Genomic DNA, 17,796 nt, shown 5'->3' on the forward strand with positions numbered 1-17,796 from the left:
AAACGCACGACATACACAGAGAGTACACGCTTCAAATGCATTGTGGGACTGAGCTTGAAGAGACAGCCATGTAAACCAAGACCTGAGAAACGTGAGCGGTTATGCACACTCTGTCTGACCCATTCACTACTCCCTCTCTAACCCCAGGGATCCAAACTGACTCTTCCCTCTGTGTCCGTCACCTGCTTTATCTTCTCTTATCACACTATCATCTTCATCGGCCGACCGTCTGTCTGCAGCTGCTTGTTGTCAAACTGTCTGTGTTATGTTGCCCTGCATGCTTGAACATTGAACTGGTTTTGTGTGTGACTGAACCCAGACAGGAGCTGCAGTATCAATCTCAGTGCTGGAGTAAACAGCGAGCGAGGGCACCAGAGCGAGTCTTCCACAGGGGAAGGCAGACGGCCTATTGTCTGAGTGATTGGCTACCTGCACGCACCATCGCCCCCAAATGAGCTCGCCATCTGCGATTAAAGCTCAACATCGCTCGTTCCATTAGCATGAAACAGTGTGGGTTCGTTGAGCTTTAATTGCAGATGGCAATGAAAAGCTCAACATCAACATGCGCACATACACACTGAAAGAATGCAGGGAAGGAGTCTGGGTGAAAATGATCATTCCGACCAGAGCCAAACTTAAAGCTGATACAATCACTGTCTGCTCTACTGTCAAGAATAGCTACAGACATAGCTGTGTTTTCAATTGTCCGTCATCTGTCTGACATATCGAACATATCATTATAGAACAGCTTATAAAAGTGTTTCAGTATGAATTCATACCATTCCATAATATCAAATTCTGTCATTTATTGGCATAGATTCCCTGTTGGCCTCCACCTCTCTGCGTCAGTCCCGAGTCGGACCTCCTGCCTCACTCTGCACATTCAGCACCAATTAAAGGCTCATCAGAGGGAAAACACACGTAGCACGAACGAAGAAAATACAGGCCTGAGTAAACACTCTAGCAGTAAGACGTGTCAGAGAGTGTGTGCTTGTGTGTGAGAGAGAGAGAGACATAGATTGATGGAGTGTTTGCAGTGTCGGGTTGTAGAGAAGTGAAAAGTATGTTTTTTCTGGTCACTGGCAAGAGCTACGCTAAAATGAGAGACGAGAGGGGGAGGAGGAACGGAGGAGGAGACAGGGAGATAGAAGACGAGTGTTTGTGTTTTTAAATTGCATGGTGCAGTGCAATCCTGTCTGACCTCGGCCAATGGACGACTGGCATGCTTTGAAGGACGGACAGACATGTGCAGCATGCTTATGAGTGAGGTCTTTACCTGCTGCCGATTCAAACATCTACCATCCTGATTGATAGGTCCCTCCAACCACTTTTGTTACAATTCTAATCATGTTTCATGTTTAATCAAGTGAAGTAAAAACCTTGCTCGCATCTCCCCCTGCTGAGCTTACCAGACTCCTTGAGGATGGAGCACCTCTGGTAGCTGGAGGACCGGAGGCTGGGAGCACGGACGTTGTAGAGGCGGGCCTTGTCTATACGGCCGTCAAAGACGCGGAGCAGCGGCTCCTTGTCCTCCCACTGGGACATGATCTTGTTGTCGATGAAGGTGGCAAACATCTGCGTCTCAATGAAGTGGGAGAGGAAGGGGAGGTAGGGCTCCGGCTGGTCGGACAGGAACGAGGCCTGGAGGAGAAATGTATATACATTCAGGCAAATTGAAGACCAAAAAGGATGTACTGCCGAGTCAATAACTGTGATCACCCGTTTGCTCCTACAGACAAATACAGGAGGTTTGCAGTGTGAATGAAGAGTTAGCAACACTGGGCAGAGTTTTTAGGTTGGATCATTTTTTAAATCTGGCATACTCTTGATAGTTATTCAAAATGACTAACCCTGCCTTTAAGAAGTAAACTTTATTCATTTATTGTAATCATTCATTTTAAACATCAATATAGTCAGCAACAGAGATATCCACACAGTGTGGTTCGCTTAGTTAACAGGATTACGAGCCATCAAATCACTTAATGCCGCTCATTCAGCTGTTTGTAATATGTTCATGAGACAAATGAAATTGTGAGTTGGACTGTATTGAAACACAGTGTAGGCGATAACAGGGCTTTCCTTCCTACTGCTGTGGCTGGGATGCACAGTTTTGCAGGCGTAAGACATTTTTTACAGGTAAATCCAGTTTTAAAATTCAATTTAATGCGGATGATGGTGGATTTAAAGTATCAGAACCAGCAGGCAGTGGATGTGCTAGTAGTATAAAATATTAAATATTTTAAAAAGTAAGAATGCTCTGAAAGATCTGCCACCGACCGGTATCGGTTGATATTCGTTCAAAATAGTTTGACCGGTGGGCTTTGTAAAGACCAATTAGAAGAACCACAAAACATAGTGGGACAATTTCTCTATATACCGCTGAAATGGCTTCACTGGAGTTGTGAGACGTGTCTCTGAAGCCCCTTTTACCCTCGCTGTTCTGTACAAAAGGTAAGGACACATCATGGGAGGGGGGCACGTGGCGTTGTTGCTCCGCCGCTAAGCCGGCAGTGGAGGTAGTCACAGAGCTGAATTGACGTCTGTGTAAAAGGGATCACCAGCATAGCAGGACTACAGACACACACTGAACGATGAAGCTGTTGTGTTATACATCACAACTTCGGCAAAGACGATGTAATGTGGGATCTACTTTACAGCACTATAGTGGGATCTCTGGATAAAAGAGGCTCATGAGAGAGAGTGGAATATGTTTTACATATTGCCTGACAGCAAATAAACAGTTTCATGGTACTTTCTCGTCTCTTAATTTGAAAAAAATCCACCATGATGAATCGGCTTCAAGGCTTCAAATAGACCCTGTGATCTGTGATCAGCATTGGCTGACATGCTTCCAACAATATGTTAACAGCCCCAAAAATCCTGATCGGAGCACCCTTAAAAAACACACCTAGTACAGAAAGAAGTGTTTTTTTTGTGCAGACTTGGTCACCTTATCAAAGTTGTGCATCTGCTCCCTGTTGGTGAGCCAGGACTCCAGGTCCGGAGCACTCTGGATGACGAAGGCTTCATAGTCGGCAAACATGGTAGTGAAGCGGCTGGCGAACACCTCCCGCAGCTGGACGTTCAGCTTGCCGTTCCTCAGCTCCTCCTCTTCTGCGGCCGTTCGGCCCCCCTGCCCCTCGGTGCCCTGAGCTCTCACCCCGGCCCTCAGGGCGTCCACGCGGGCCACCGTCACCCCGGTGCGCTTGGTGAGCGCCTGCAGTCTCTCCAGGGTGGCGTTCCCCTGCAGCAGCTCCAGCACGGCCAGCTCGTCCCCTGCGAGGTTGCCGTTGCGCCCATCGTCCTCCAGCTGCCGCAGAGAGACGGTCTTGCGCTCCCTAGCTGGGGTGGAGGGGGTGCTGCCGGGAGCGCTGCCGGGACTGGTGCGGGTCCGCGGTGGGGCCCCCGTGTTGGCGGAGATGCCGAAGCTAAGCAGCACCTCGCTGAGCTCCTGGATGAACTCGGTCTTGTTGGGGAACTGGGGAAAGTCCTCCGGAAGCTCGATGTAGTGGTTGTCAATATCCACAAAACACAGGTTGGCCTGGGACCGGGACATATTTTAAAACTACAACAATTGAGCTCAGGAATAGACAATCATCCATATAAATTGATGTTACTGACATTTTTGGTACCAAAAAAACAAAACCAAATGTCTACATCACAGACAAAACATGAAAAGATCCTTTGGGTGCCACTGACAGAAGGAGGAGGTGTAGAGTGAGGGTATTATCAGGAGTCATATTGAGGGAAAATCGGTTTTAGAAGGAATGACGGGGGCTGGGACATGTGGAGTACAGATAATGTAGGTCAGTGTGTGATTGACAATAGCGCATTGTCGGATATCAACCTAAATCTGACATAATGGAGTGAGCATCACACCCTCATATGGGATCAAAGTAAGACCTGATTATACTCTAAACCTCTCAAAACCACCCATGTGACGTACACATGGCAGATAACACAGATAGAGAGTGATAGAAAACCTCCAGATTGAAATCTGAAGGTTGGACCCCTGTGCGTGGTGTGTTCAAGTGCTGGTGGAATCTCCAACAACCATATATGGGCTGCCTATAAGATTGCAATGCAATAAGGTGCTGCAAGGATGACGTATTATGAAGGGGCCAACCCAGAAGTTAGCATCACACTGGTTCCCTTGAGAAAAAGACAATGGGATTTCTACATTGGATTCTGGATTATTGCGGATAATAAAATCGGTGTGGCAAACAAACATTTATGATACTGAAAAGTTTTGTTCATCAAGATATTTTATGAATTCTGAAGCTTAATGCAATCAACAGAAGTAATTAGCTAAAAGTTGGAAATAAAGGAACTACATCATGGTCACATGACTTCATGTCATAAAGGAGGACTGGTGTTCTCTCGTTATATGTAGACACTTGTTAGCAACCGCCTTTTTTAAGACAAGTAAAAGCTTCTAAATTCACCAGAGGGGTAATAACAGACTTATTTTATCTCGTAGAAGAAAACGTGACAGTCGCTGTAACTTGTGTTAATCACAAGCCTCTCTCTATAGCTATATTGTCAGAAGACGAAAAACCAATCATAATCAAACATGGACGTTGTTTAGGGGATAATATCCTTTGTAAAGGCTGCGGTTGTTCAGCCACCACCAGATGTTGGAGGAGACATTCAAAAACATGAAACAAAAACTCAAGCAGGAGCGGCTTGGTAGCCAAAGTTAGGGTTAGCGGTTAGAGCGCTTGCCATGTCGATGCGTCCTTGGGCAAGACACTTAACCCCATATTAAGGGTTAGTTAGTCCTGATGGGCAGGTGACACCTTGCATGGCAGCCCCAGCCATCAGTGTATGAATCGGTGTGAATCGGTGAATGATGACGTGTATCGTTACAGCACTTTTAGTCATCCCAGGTTCGATTCCAGCCGTGGCTGCATTTCATACCCCCCTTCCCTGTTTCCGCTCTGCCTGTACTTTGTCAAATAAAGACTAAAATGCCAAAAAAGAACAAAAAAAAAAAAGTAGTCAAACAAACTCTGCATATCAGAAGTCTTTTTGTCTCCAGAAACGTTGCACTAGTTTGAATCTAAAGCCCACTAGGAATGAGAGAAAAGAGGAGAACAATGTAGAAAAGGGATGATAACAGTGCCACATAATCTTCTCTGCAATGAAACCGTAACAGTGTTATCATTTGATATGAGGTAAAAAAAAAAGAAGACATGGATTGAAGTACAGGATTCAGAAGGACAAACACTGTCTGGCATTAATTCCACAATTACATCCGTAGTTCCCTCTGCTTCTTTCATCATCAGCCCATTTCTAGGTCACAGCCACTTCAAAAGGATCATTCAGCAACACAGGGAGATCCGCCAGTCTGAGTGGGCTTTGGGGAGGTGGGGAGGGTAGGGTAGGAGAGGCACGATGGGCTGGAGGTGACTGGGATGATTAGCATCCATACGGAATGTGCCAGATTAACAAGTGCCGGGAGTCGGGGGTGATGTGAGCGAAGCAGGAAGCCTGGATGTTCCGCTTTATTCCGCCTTATCTCGTTTTGACACATGAACACACACACACGCATTAACCGTAACCCTGCATCGGGCCCAATACTGGTTTAGATCCAGTCACATCCTCACTGTCTGACAAGAGTGGAAATTAAGAAGAATGAAGAAAGGAGAGATGGAAATCCACTTCGCCTTAAGGTGTATTTGTAGATGAACAATAGATAATTCCCTGTCCTATTGTGTGTGCAGTATTTTTTTTTTTACAATTTCCTGTCTGTCTGAGCCCAATATGATTGATCCATTAGAATCCTAACACATGAATTCACTGCCCAAAAATGCTGTAAACAGAGGCTGAAACAAGTGGTTTCAACAACCACAGATTTAAATAATGAGAAAAATATTATATTGTGGCTTTTTTGAGTGACATCACGTCACACCTGATTAAACTGAATTTTATCAAGTTAGTCATTTTTCTTATTTATTTTAAGAGTCACATTTTTCAAAAGCTTTCTGTTATGTCATTTATTCTTTAATCCAGCCCTTATTTGAATTAAAACGAGAGAAGAACATTTATTTATTATTAGAGTATTGTTATTATAGTACAGTATATGGAACTAAACCACAGTGAAAGTTAGACATTATTGTGATGGACCTTTTGCATGAGGAAATTCTCTCTAAATGGACCTCGTTGAATGTTAATTGAATACCCCTGCTCTATCAGCTGATTGGGGGTGTTCACTTTAAAGTAACCAACCAGATTCTGCACAGTTTCCTTAAGCCAAAAGTTAAAGTTCTCCTCTCTGTTGCTGTCAGTTGTCATTTCAGCTCAAATCAGATGTGACCCTTCTCCACCCCAGTCACCTCCAGTCAGCATCACAGTCACGCTCCTCATCATCATCTTCATCACCCCCACCACCAGTGTCTGGCCTCCTGGGGATTCTGCCTTATCTGACCTCAGCATCACTACCCCTTTATTATCCTACTTCAGGATGGAGTCCAATTGTTTTATGCATGTGTAATAAATTATTGTTAAATTATAATTAAGTCTCTCCTGATTGAAATGATTATGAACCAGAATATCTCTAATAGGCGTAAGTATCTGATATGTTGATCGAGCAGAACCGTTGATTAATCCTGGGCTGTGTTGTTATGTTGAGGGTTTTTTATTTCCTTGAAATGAATAAATTGCAAATGCTGCACATAAAGGGCAACTGGAACACAATGGCTGAAGATATGTCAGGTACTGCAGTATTTTAAATACAGGGGTGTATTTGATTGTTACCTACTTAACGAGCTGCAACGATTGGTCAACTGATCGACAGAAGGGTGGTCGGCAGCTGTTTTGGTGGTCGATTGATCGTTGAAGGGGTTTTCTAAAGCAGATGGGCGCTGCTGTTGGCTTCCTAAATGTGAAGAGATCCTGCTTTTCTCTGTTTTGTATCATGTTGAACTGAACATCTTTAATATTTGGACTGACAAAGACATTTGCGGACGTCGCCTTGGACTAGAAACTGGGACAGACATTTTTTACCATTTTGTGGACCGACAAATTGATCGAGGGTGATTTGCAGATATTCAATAGCAAAAATAACCGATAGTTGAAGCCCTACTTACTTTATTTATTTTTATAGTATTATTATTTTCCCCTAATTATTTACTATTATTATCACTACTATTGTTAGTCTTATTACTTTTTCTGTATGTGTACATCTGATTTCTTTCTGTGATCTGTGTGACCCTGGGGGAGAGGATGTAGCAGTGGGAGGGTGACGGAGGAGTGAGAGGTCGTGATAACAGACTGTAGATATATCTACGTACATGCCAAGATCACGATACTATAATATCAATACAAAATTTCTAAAATAACAAAAACACTAGCCTTTCTTGAACCGCGGAGAAAGCCCAACACGAAGGTTCAAACAAGGCCTGGAGTTAACAAAGCATAAGGTTGGCTGTGTACCTCCTGAGGAAGCTCCAGCTTGGAGCGGTCCGCGCCCTCTTTGGACTGCAGACCCATCAGGTAGGGAACAGGAGCGTCCAGGAAGTGGAGGAGAGAGGCTGGCAGAATGGGAACATAGACATGCTGCCACTGGAAGGGAAACAGCAGGGTGGTGATGCCCTCGGCCACGGTCATCAACCGCTGGTAGTCTGAGAGAAGGAGAAAGGATCATAAGAATATCAGGGGACAATCTACAAGCTCTCTATGGTTCATTCTTGTAGGATGTAGGAAGACAAATCTGACAGAACATGTAGGGAAGAAGCACTTTATCCCTGTGCTCCACCCCTGGGAAAGAAGGGGTAATCGTACATTTTAATGGTAGTTTCTGTGGTTTCAAACTGCACAGTAATGAGCCTGATTGATTAAAGATTAACGTTTGCATCTTAGATGTAAAATATTAATGTCATTCCATGTTTACTAAACTTCCCAGAGATCAGCTGTCAATTACCTCTTTATTGCTCTTGCTCTGTTCATGTGAAATAAATCAGTGTTACTTTTACATTTACCACAAACGGCAAAAAGAAAATAAGTTATTTATCATTTATTTATTCGTTTCTATTATGTTGTTGAATTCCATGAAAAGCCCCAGCCACAAGATCGCTACTGAAGATGCCAACCTTAAAAACAAAACAAAACAAAAAAATTCACATATATATTTACTTAAAAAAAGAAAGAAAGTAAAATCAATTTCCTAAAAACTTAAAAGCTGGTCACTGTAGTTTCTATTAAACGTTACTCAAACAGGAGGACATTTCAGGGAGTGAATTAATCCACATTTGGTGCTCCAGTGAGTATTTCTGGCAGCAGGAAGGTGTTTGTGGGTTTGAGTCAAAATGAACTAGAGTGTGTGTGTTCATAATGATGAAGCTGACATGTCAACAGTGTGGCTCATTGATAAAAAAGAAGACAATTAGTGGGATAAATTCATTGTTGGTTTGGCTCTGCAAATGAGATTCGCTGACAAGAAAACAAAGAACTTCACCATACAAGATGTACGAAAAATGATTTTACAAAAAGTAAAGCTTTTTAAATGGAGCATGTAAAATAGCAATAATTCAAATTCAGATTACTACATCAAGGTCATTTTACATAGTATATAAAAGTAACACGCATTTTCAATTACCGGTAACTCTTTCGACTCAGATTCAAATTGAATCTGAGAGTGAGTTTAGGGTTAAACACAGGCGGAATTACATTCTGATGGATTTGTTTCAATCACATCTTCACGTGTGTGTGAGTGAGTGAGTGAGTGAGTGAGTGAGTGAGTGAGTGAGTGAGTGAGTGAGAGAGAGAATTGCCTTGGTCCCCTAAAACAGATGAAGGCCAGCTGTTGCTGGCTGGCTTTCGTATTGAGCTGAGCAGCAGTTTCATCAGATGTTATTGTGATGGCCAGACTGAAAAGCCTGCACGACCTCGAGGAAAGAAAAAAGATATATATATAAAACATGATGGGAGTTATACTCCCTCCCCCCTCTTTCGTTCAGTCTAGTTCAGTGTCCTCCTATCTGTACGTGCACATATGTAATCTGTGCACTGTCATTGGAAATGCATTGAGCTCTCCGGTGCCTTAACCACAGACCTCAAGGATATATATTCAACAACAAGCAGTTGTTCTGCTTGTTCACTTCTCAAGGAGAGAATGTGTGTGTGAGAGTGAGGATGTGTCTTTTAGACAGGCACTGACTTTGTATGAACAGTAGCTCTTATGATACAGATGCTAGTGAAGTGGGTCAAATACTTCAGAAATGTCTCCATGCTAACAAGATAAGGGTCAAAAATGCAAACACACACTCCAATAAATCAGTGTCAACACATTTTCTTTTTCCTTCAGCTTTGGCTGAACCGAGGATTCCTTTGCTTCTTGTCACTTCTTGTACCTATGTACTTTCATTTAGTACTGGACTAAAAAATGATTACAACTTCAAATGTTTCCATGCTGAAATCTTTTCCTGATGATCAAACACTCCAAATCGTGGATGCAAAAAATACAGTTGCAGTTTGACTTCAGGGTGTGTTACCTTTGACCTTCCACCTTCCTCTAATGAACCTGTGCAGTTCTGCTGATGAGCAGCCACACAACCACACTCTGTCCTTCCCACTGTAGCAGACGGCCCACTAAGGAGTCTGAATAATGGATGAGTGGAAACCAACACAAAAGCACACATCGGCAGACTACTTCTACATTCTGGGTTCTACCCTCTTCTCTTATTTTAGCCATGCTAGTGGTGCGGTACTGTGGAAGGTTGTTCACCACTTGGGTCCAGAGTGAAGTATCTCAACTATTGGATGGAATGCCATGATGTGTTGTACAGACATTCATGTTAAGGATGAACTTGTCTTCCTGGTTGTATCTAACAATCTCTATCTGTCTGTCGGTCTGTCCCTGGGTCCATCGCATACCTCAAGAACTGTTCATCTCATCTACTTCGCACTTGGCGGATGTACTGATGGGGACGCAAGGACGTGCAGTATTTGGAGTCCCGCCCCAATACGGTTCGCTTGTTTATTAAGACTTGTTAATATTGAACCGTGTCGCGTGTCCAAATTGCACCAAGTCTTAACAAACAAGCGAACAGTGCTCTGTGCAGCAGCGGGGGTGGGGCTTCAGGGCTCTGCGGACTGAGTCGAGAATGCTGTCCACAGCGGAGGAGTCGACGGGTGATGAGCAGTTCTTTAGAACTTCAGAGGATCTGAGCAATCGGCCGGCTGCTAACGGCCAAGCCCCCAGTGGGCACTGACCTCGTACGGTACGGACCTAGTATGGTACCAATGTGCTAGTGCAGCAAATAGGTTTTTGAAAGACACCCAACGCTGCTTGGATTGGTTTGACTGAAAATATGGTCAAAGTGGTCAGATGCTCATACTGAACTTTCATTGACAACATGCACCACCTGCTTTGGTTGCTGACCTTATGATTCATCAGGCCAAAATTTCACGTCGTCCAATACTTTGGTTTATACCTGCAGAACTAATGACAATCCCATCAGCTAACCTCCCATTTCTCTTAACCCACAGAACATTACATTCATGCAACAAATAAAGTAGAACCGCCCCACAACCCTCATCTTGTGTGTGTGTGTGTGTGCGCTGTATGTTCAAGTCTGTTTTTGCTTTATGCCAAGTCTGAACAGGTTCAAACGTTTCTCCCACACACACCCCTTTGTGGGAAACACGGCGTAGGAGTAACTGAAACTCTCGTGTCTTTTTTTCTTGTTACATCTAATGCTTTCCTACCTGTTGCCTTTCCATTTGCGGGGTCGCCAAAGAAACTCCCTTTGAAATATGACAAGTTGCAAGCGCCTGCGATAGGTGAGCAAGCATGTAATCATTTAAAAAGGGAACAAATCTGATATGGCAAAGCATAGCGCTGCAGAAAGCCCCAGCAGAGACAGGGCTCAGGGATGCTGAACAACAGGACAGGACATGTTGAGTCATTGTGAAACTGTAACGGTGCATCAGGGACTTGTGAACACAGGCAGCTCAGTCTCACAAGGGAAGACGTGAGCAGTCTGTGGTGAACAGCATACATCAGGTGTTCTTCAAATGCAGAGATGGTACACTTTAGTTCTGCTGCACCATGATAATGCTGACATCACAAAAGAGTCAGATCATCACTGTGTGGAGGGACAATTGGAAAGAAATCTAAATGAAAGAGGCTTAGAGGAGCATCTCATCCCAGAGCAAATCAAAGAAACAAGAAATCATTTACATTGTGTGACAACCTTGGTCAACCACTGTTCAACTGACCTGACAAGAGAGGTTAGTATAATTTGAGCAGAATGTTACATTAAAGGGCAGGTTCACCCCAATGCAATGGCCACCACCTCCACTAAAGGAAGTCCTGCAGGAACCCTCCTGGCTTTCCATCAGATAGTGGAATCTGGCTGCAGGGATCTGGTCCCATTCAACCACAAGAGCATTGCAGGCTCAGTATGGTCCACATGCCGTCTGCAACATTCACAATGATGTTCACACTTGCGTTCTTTTTACAATCAGGCTCACAATCTGGTCCTGAAAAGGGAAGCCAGTGCGAAATTTACTAAATGGCCATTACATTTCGTAAATTATGGTTCCATTTCGAGTAAAATGGATCATAAAGCAGGGTATGCTTTAGGGCGGGGCTGCATTGTGATTGACAGGTCGCTACCACGGTCTGGTAGTTTTCTGTGTTTTCGTCTTATAACTTTAACCCTTTCACATTATTTTTTTGGATCATCATGTCTTATTGTTGCTGCTTGTGAAAAAACAAGATGACGGCGGCCAAAAAGGGTGCTGCAATGGCTTATTTTGTTCTGAAGGCCTGGAGGCATGGCTCCCATTTGGTGTTCCAGAACATCCCAAGTTGGATGGGGCTGAGGTGAGGTGCAGGTCAGTCAAGTTCTACCACACCCAACTGGGAAAACTGTTTATCTATGGATCTGCTTTCAGGGGCATCCTCATGTTGAAACAGGAAAGAGACAATCGCAAACAAAGTTGGAAACAAACTGTTGTCTTAATATCAATACATGGTTCAGCATGAAGTTTTCCCTCTATCAAAACTGAGGGGTGTAGCCCAAAGCATGAAAAACATACCATATGCTTTGGGCCAAATACTGTACCAGTGGTAGTAAGTGAGACACCTCCTTTAAATGAGAGCAGCTTCTATCAGCATGTACACACTAGTTGTGTGGCAGCCAGGAATGTAAATGAACTACACTGATTACCATAAAATTATATTCTTGCATGCACCACCCCCAGCCCCCCACCGTACCCCATAATTGGAGGAGTACCTTGCCTGTCACTTTCTATCCCTGTCACAGCCGGTAAGTGTGTGAGGACAGGTAGGGGGGCTGATGCCTCTATCTGTCATGGTGTAACTGCTTGTTGATAGCTTAGACGCAGCGTGGGAACATATGGTCATGACAGCTTCTCATTTCCCCTAAACTGAACCATTCCATCTCTTGTCTCCAGCCAAATGACGCTCCGTGTAGTTTTTTTTCCCCTTCGTTACCAACAAATGAGGCTTCGTTTGGACATACGTGTAACACAGTCAGAGCCGGGCTGAAGGCCAATGGAGATTCCCGATGAGACCGCTTCAGTTAACATTTGTTTTCTTTTTTTGCTTAAAATATCCTTAAATTTAGCACATATACAGTCCAAACTCATGAGACGTCTGACTTGTTTTTTCAATATGACATTTTGGTGTTATGTGATCATTACTGTCGTTGTTTCTCTGTCAAGATGAGAAGGTTGATATCAATCAACCTTTGATATCAATATATAATATCTGTGCATTAAATACAGAGATGTGGTTAGTCTAGCTCAGCATAAAGACTGGCGTGGCTTTGTCCAAAGTTCGATAAAACACCAATACCAGCAGTTCTCAACTTTTCCTTGTCAAGGACATTTTTGTGGCCATTTTTTGACTTTAGTTGAAATGGAAATGGTATGACATCCAACAAAGGTCGAGAGGCTGGAATCGAACAGACGATGCAATTGTATAGCATGCGCTGTAACCACTTGGTTACAAAGGACCCCCATTATGATTTTGCTTCAAGGATCTATTCAATTCAATTCAATATATTCTGTATCACCCAAAATCCCAAATTTGTCTGAGAGGGCTTATTGTAGGTAATACAGACTGTAGATTAGTATTTCATAAAACCCCAAAGTACCCCTTTAAGAATAAATATAAGTTACTTTTACAAGAATTTTCTCCTAAATTCATAAATGTGTGAGTCTGTTTCCAAGCAAACTATTTACAACAGCTGTTCAGAATGTCTCCATATAGAACAAACAATATAGCTAAATTATATGGAACAAATGAATGCTACTGTTGTAAACAAAAAGACTACAAGCATAATTTTCACTCGTGACTTCCTATTGGAATGTGTCCATTTGAACTTCTTCTTGAATAAAAACGTATAGCATCATCAAACTCACAAGTGTGTGGGCTAGAAGATCATAATAGGTTACAAAGCTTAGTGGCCTGCTGTAAGTCACCTGCCTTGCATGTCAAAGCACTCACTTCATAGTCTCCCAGGTCCAGAAGTTTGGAGCATCCTCAGATGCCAAAAGTCTGCACCGTTGTTTGTAATACTGTGACATAATAGTATAATACTATGACCGGTTTCTGTATCAGAACTCCATTAACCATGATGAATGTACGGTACTCATTTAACATACACAGTTCAGAAGGATATACAGCTGCACGTCCTGATTTAGACTGATGCTGAGTTAGCGCACCCATTTCAAACACCAGCATTGTGATTTCACATGTTCACCTCTTGCAATGGGTCTGCACGACAAGAACGGGCCCACATACTGTATGCACTGTGCATGCTGCAGACTACCGTAGATGCGTGGTTTTGTTTTGGGGTTTCCATGACTCATCCGGCACAGAAGCTAAACAAACAGACAGAGTGTTACAAAATGCTCTGTAGAGCAGACCGGAGCAGTGAAACCGAGAGTCGAACGAATAATGGATGAAGGGAAACCTAGCTGTGCACAGTTCGCCTCAACGGGACCTTTATTTTAATCTCAACTACACACCTTTAACGTTTTGTGACTGCACCTTAAATGGCTGTGATGCTATTGCAGTGAGACATCTTTACACAGACAAACACCTAGAAAAGTCCTCCTGTGGTAGTTCCTGCTACAGTAGTCGTCTCCAGGACCAGATTCTGCCATGACGACTCACACACAAACTCACAAGGTGAAAACAATACTCGTCCCACATTGCTGTGGCTGGTAAAGATTTATAATGCAACATGAAATATGTTGATATGAATGGATTTTGTCACTCTTGTTCTTATTCTTTCCATTGCAGAGAAGTAATGCTAATTTTGATCCAAATTGTGACTATCACATGCTATTGGTTTTAAAGTACCTTAATTGCCTCCATGCTTCATCTGTGTTGGTAAGCAGAATAACTGATACAGCTTGTTTGTACTCGCTGTATCATGTAATGTAATGTAATTAACTGTTGACTCATATCTCATATGCATGGGCTATTTTATTGCCTTTATATAAGCCCTGTAAAGAAACAAGTCAAGTATTACATGCATTGTAGAGAAACGGGTTGAATATCACCATGTTACGAAAATTCAGAGGTGCATGACCAAGCGCTGTGACCACGCGCATTTTCTGGCATGTGCCTTGCGCCTGCTTCACACTGCCAATAAAGGGATCTCTATGATCTCCAGCACTGCTCTTCTGCTCGCGGAACTTTCACTTGCGAGTTTTTCTTTTTGACACTAAGTGGGCGGATCCAGTTGCCATTGTATCACTACAACTAATTGGTTACAATCCTCGTCTTTGAAACGGACGGATATCACTCTGACACATACGGTAGGATATAGAGGTGGTTTTCAGATTCACTACATCTCAGAGGATAAATAATATACTGTACACTACAAACATACAATGAGCTCATAGAATATGATGCATTGCTGTAGATCAGAGGTCTTCAACAGGGGGTCCGCGGAGGTACTGCAGGGGGTCCGCGGAATTTTTGGTTGATTAGACTATTTAAAATTTTAATTTTTTTTTCTCTAAACATGAATCTGTCCATTATTTTAATAGTTCAGTATTGTATGTAAGATAACAGCTATCTTTATGCATGGCAGTGGCACTAATAGGCCATCACTCATTTTCGTTTCTACATTTGTGTTTAAAATGAAAACATCAGTTTGAATAGCTTGTGTGCATGATTATCATGCAATTGACAGACAATGTTGATATTGGCATTGGTATCAGTTGACAAGGTGTGTTTATAAATGTCAGTGGCACGGCCTCCCTACTCACTGTACGTTGCACATGTTTAAAGTAAGAACATGAATATATGAACCTGTGTATCATTTGAATAGCTTAGTATTGAATGCACAATAAATAGGTATTCATGGTACTAGACCTAGTTTAATATAAAACACAATTTTATACAATATATATAGTCGGGGGTCCCTGCTCCATCTCTCTATCAGTTTGGGGGTCCTTGGCCTGAAAAACATTGAAGACCCCTGCTGTAGATGATCTACTATTAAAATCTAAGCAATGTAGTATGTATGTAGTTATAGTAGATCATTTGGTAACCACGTTCTTAAAACAATCTGTCCATCCTGGTTGAGGGATCCCTCCTCTGTTGCTCTCACTGAGGTTTGTTCCTTTTTATTCCCCGTTAAAAGGGAGTTTGTCCTTATGAGGGTCCAAGGATGTCATATGTTGTACAGATTGTAAAGCCCGCTGAGACAATTTGGAATTTGTGATATTGTGCTGTACAATTAAGATTTATAGTCACTATGAAAAAATAAGTGAATTCGACAAACTATTCTATCCCTAACATTCCTGTACTCTTCTTCATATTGCTTTTTCATCAGTGTCATTCAATTTGATGAGGTCCAGTCTTTACTGTTAATCCTGTGCCAATGTAGTGCTGATGATGCACTATGACATCACCAAACTGTACAGTGAGTGAGTTACCTGTCAGTCTGCATGATTTCATGTTTACACTGCTTGATGTTTGTAATAACGGATGACAACAAAAAAGGAAACAATGTATAATTCCCTTGTCCTTATCAAAAAGAAAAAAAGGGAAATTCGAACTAATTAACATATTTAAATCCCAGTTGCCATTGTGTGTGTTTGCAAGTGTGTCTGTGTGTGTGTGTACAAAAATGCCTGACGGTGCTAAGATAAGTCTGATATGCTGACTTTAAATCATAAGTGTCCTTACCACGAGAGTAGAGGAGGATCTGCATCTCCAGCAGGGTGCAGGTGAACACCTGGACCAGGTTCTCCACTCCCAGCAGACTGAAGGCCTCGGCGAGGGGGAAGTCGGCCAGCTGCAGCTCCCCCAGGCCGGGCCTCTGGCACACGATGGGCTCGTACACGCCGTGGAACTTGAGCGAGCGTCCCGGAGCTGGGAGCGGCACCTCGTACAGGATGTTGTGAACGTAGCTCTCCAGCGGCAGCGGGGGGGTGGTGGCTGACGTCACGGCCCTGTGCAGCTGCGACAGGAAGCGTCGGCAGGCGTGCATGAAGGGCATGGGCACGATCAGGCACAGGGCCTTGGACACATAGAGGGTGTCCCGCGATGAGTTGTAGCCGCCCGCCCGGCGGGACGAGGAGGTAGTGGGGTCGGCCTCGTCCAAACTGCTGGCCAGGGAGTCCATGCTGGAGGAGGAGGAGGAGGAGGAGGAAGTTGTGTTGGCAGTGGCACTCTGCGTGTTGTGCATCTGGTAGAGGGTCTGCATGGCGGAGCAGATCTGCGGGCTGGTCACCTCCTCGTAGAAGGTGTGGACGAACCCGTAGGTCCGAGAGCCGTCCTCCTTTGTGATGATGAAGGAGTGGAACTGCGGGTCGTGCTGGTCCGCTTGAGTCCTGAACGACAGGCCTTTAGGCATACACAGCTGCAGGGGAAAGGGAGAGGACAGGACTCACTTCAACACAGGATATTGTCAATTCTAGTTAAAAACACTATTTTCTTTACTTTTATGTTTTTGTTTGCTGTGGTTTATGTTAGCTCTTCTTCTGTGAGAACTGTAGAAGCATGCATGTCTACCACATAGCCTTTTCTGATACTATCAAAGTTGCAATCTTTGTAAGTCTACACATAGTGGTTTTAAACTACAAATATTTTAAAGATAATTCGTGTTTAAAAACAGAGTCATTACAAAGAGACAAATCCACACTCGAGGAAATACCTTAAGTGGATTGTTATCTTTGCCGGGAGATGAGTTTGGTTGAGTGTGTGTCTGTCGGTCCACGGCCAATCTTGAACTCACAACCTCTTTTGTTTGCGGTGATTTGCAATTTTTGAAAAACCCATTTTATTGATCGTTTCATAGCGTCACTGACTGCTGACTCCTCACTCGTCTTAACCAGCCGGTCAGGGCTTCACTTGATTTATTACCTCAGTAAACATTGTAAACATGAGTTTATGTCTCAATTTCTAGTTTCAAGTCTTCTTCAATACAGCATGATGTTCATTTAGTAAATGATGGTCTATTTAGACTCAAATAGACCATAAAGCAGAGTATGCTTTAGGGTGGGCTTACTGTGATTGACAGGTTGCTGCCGCTACAAGAGCCTTATACGGCGTATCTTTATCACTCCTCCACATTCCAAATATGGTAACTTCCGTTCATTGATTGCGAAAAAACAACATGGCCGACGGCGAAATCACCAAACTCAAGACTTCAAAACCTATGAGTGATGTCACGATGACTACGTCCACTTCTTAAATAAAGTCTATGGTTGTAACAGACAACTGCATCACGTTTGATAATGAATGAAAAGTCTGACTAAACTAATCAGAGGAATTGTTGGAATAAATTTCTACGT

General features: G+C 43.2%; 1 protein-coding gene across 4 annotated transcripts in view; it reads right to left on the reverse strand.

Moving 5' to 3' along the window:
• The window catches only part of LOC306795795 (DENN domain-containing protein 5B-like), an 80,197-nt gene that overhangs the window by 28,183 nt on the left and 34,218 nt on the right, over positions 1-17,796 (reverse strand). For all 4 annotated transcript variants that reach the window (XM_079294430.1, XM_079294428.1, XM_079294429.1 and 1 more), the window contains 4 exons: positions 16,187-16,862; positions 7,438-7,625; positions 2,951-3,541; positions 1,410-1,641 (listed from right to left, as the gene is read on the reverse strand). In XM_079294430.1, coding sequence (XP_079150556.1) covers positions 1,410-1,641; positions 2,951-3,541; positions 7,438-7,625; positions 16,187-16,862 — 1,687 coding nt within the window. The remainder of the gene's footprint in view (positions 1-1,409; positions 1,642-2,950; positions 3,542-7,437; positions 7,626-16,186; positions 16,863-17,796) is intronic.

Source organism: Melanostigma gelatinosum (assembly GCF_949748355.1).
Source record: "Melanostigma gelatinosum genome assembly, chromosome: 22".
NCBI classification, from domain to species: domain Eukaryota; kingdom Metazoa; phylum Chordata; class Actinopteri; order Perciformes; family Zoarcidae; genus Melanostigma; species Melanostigma gelatinosum.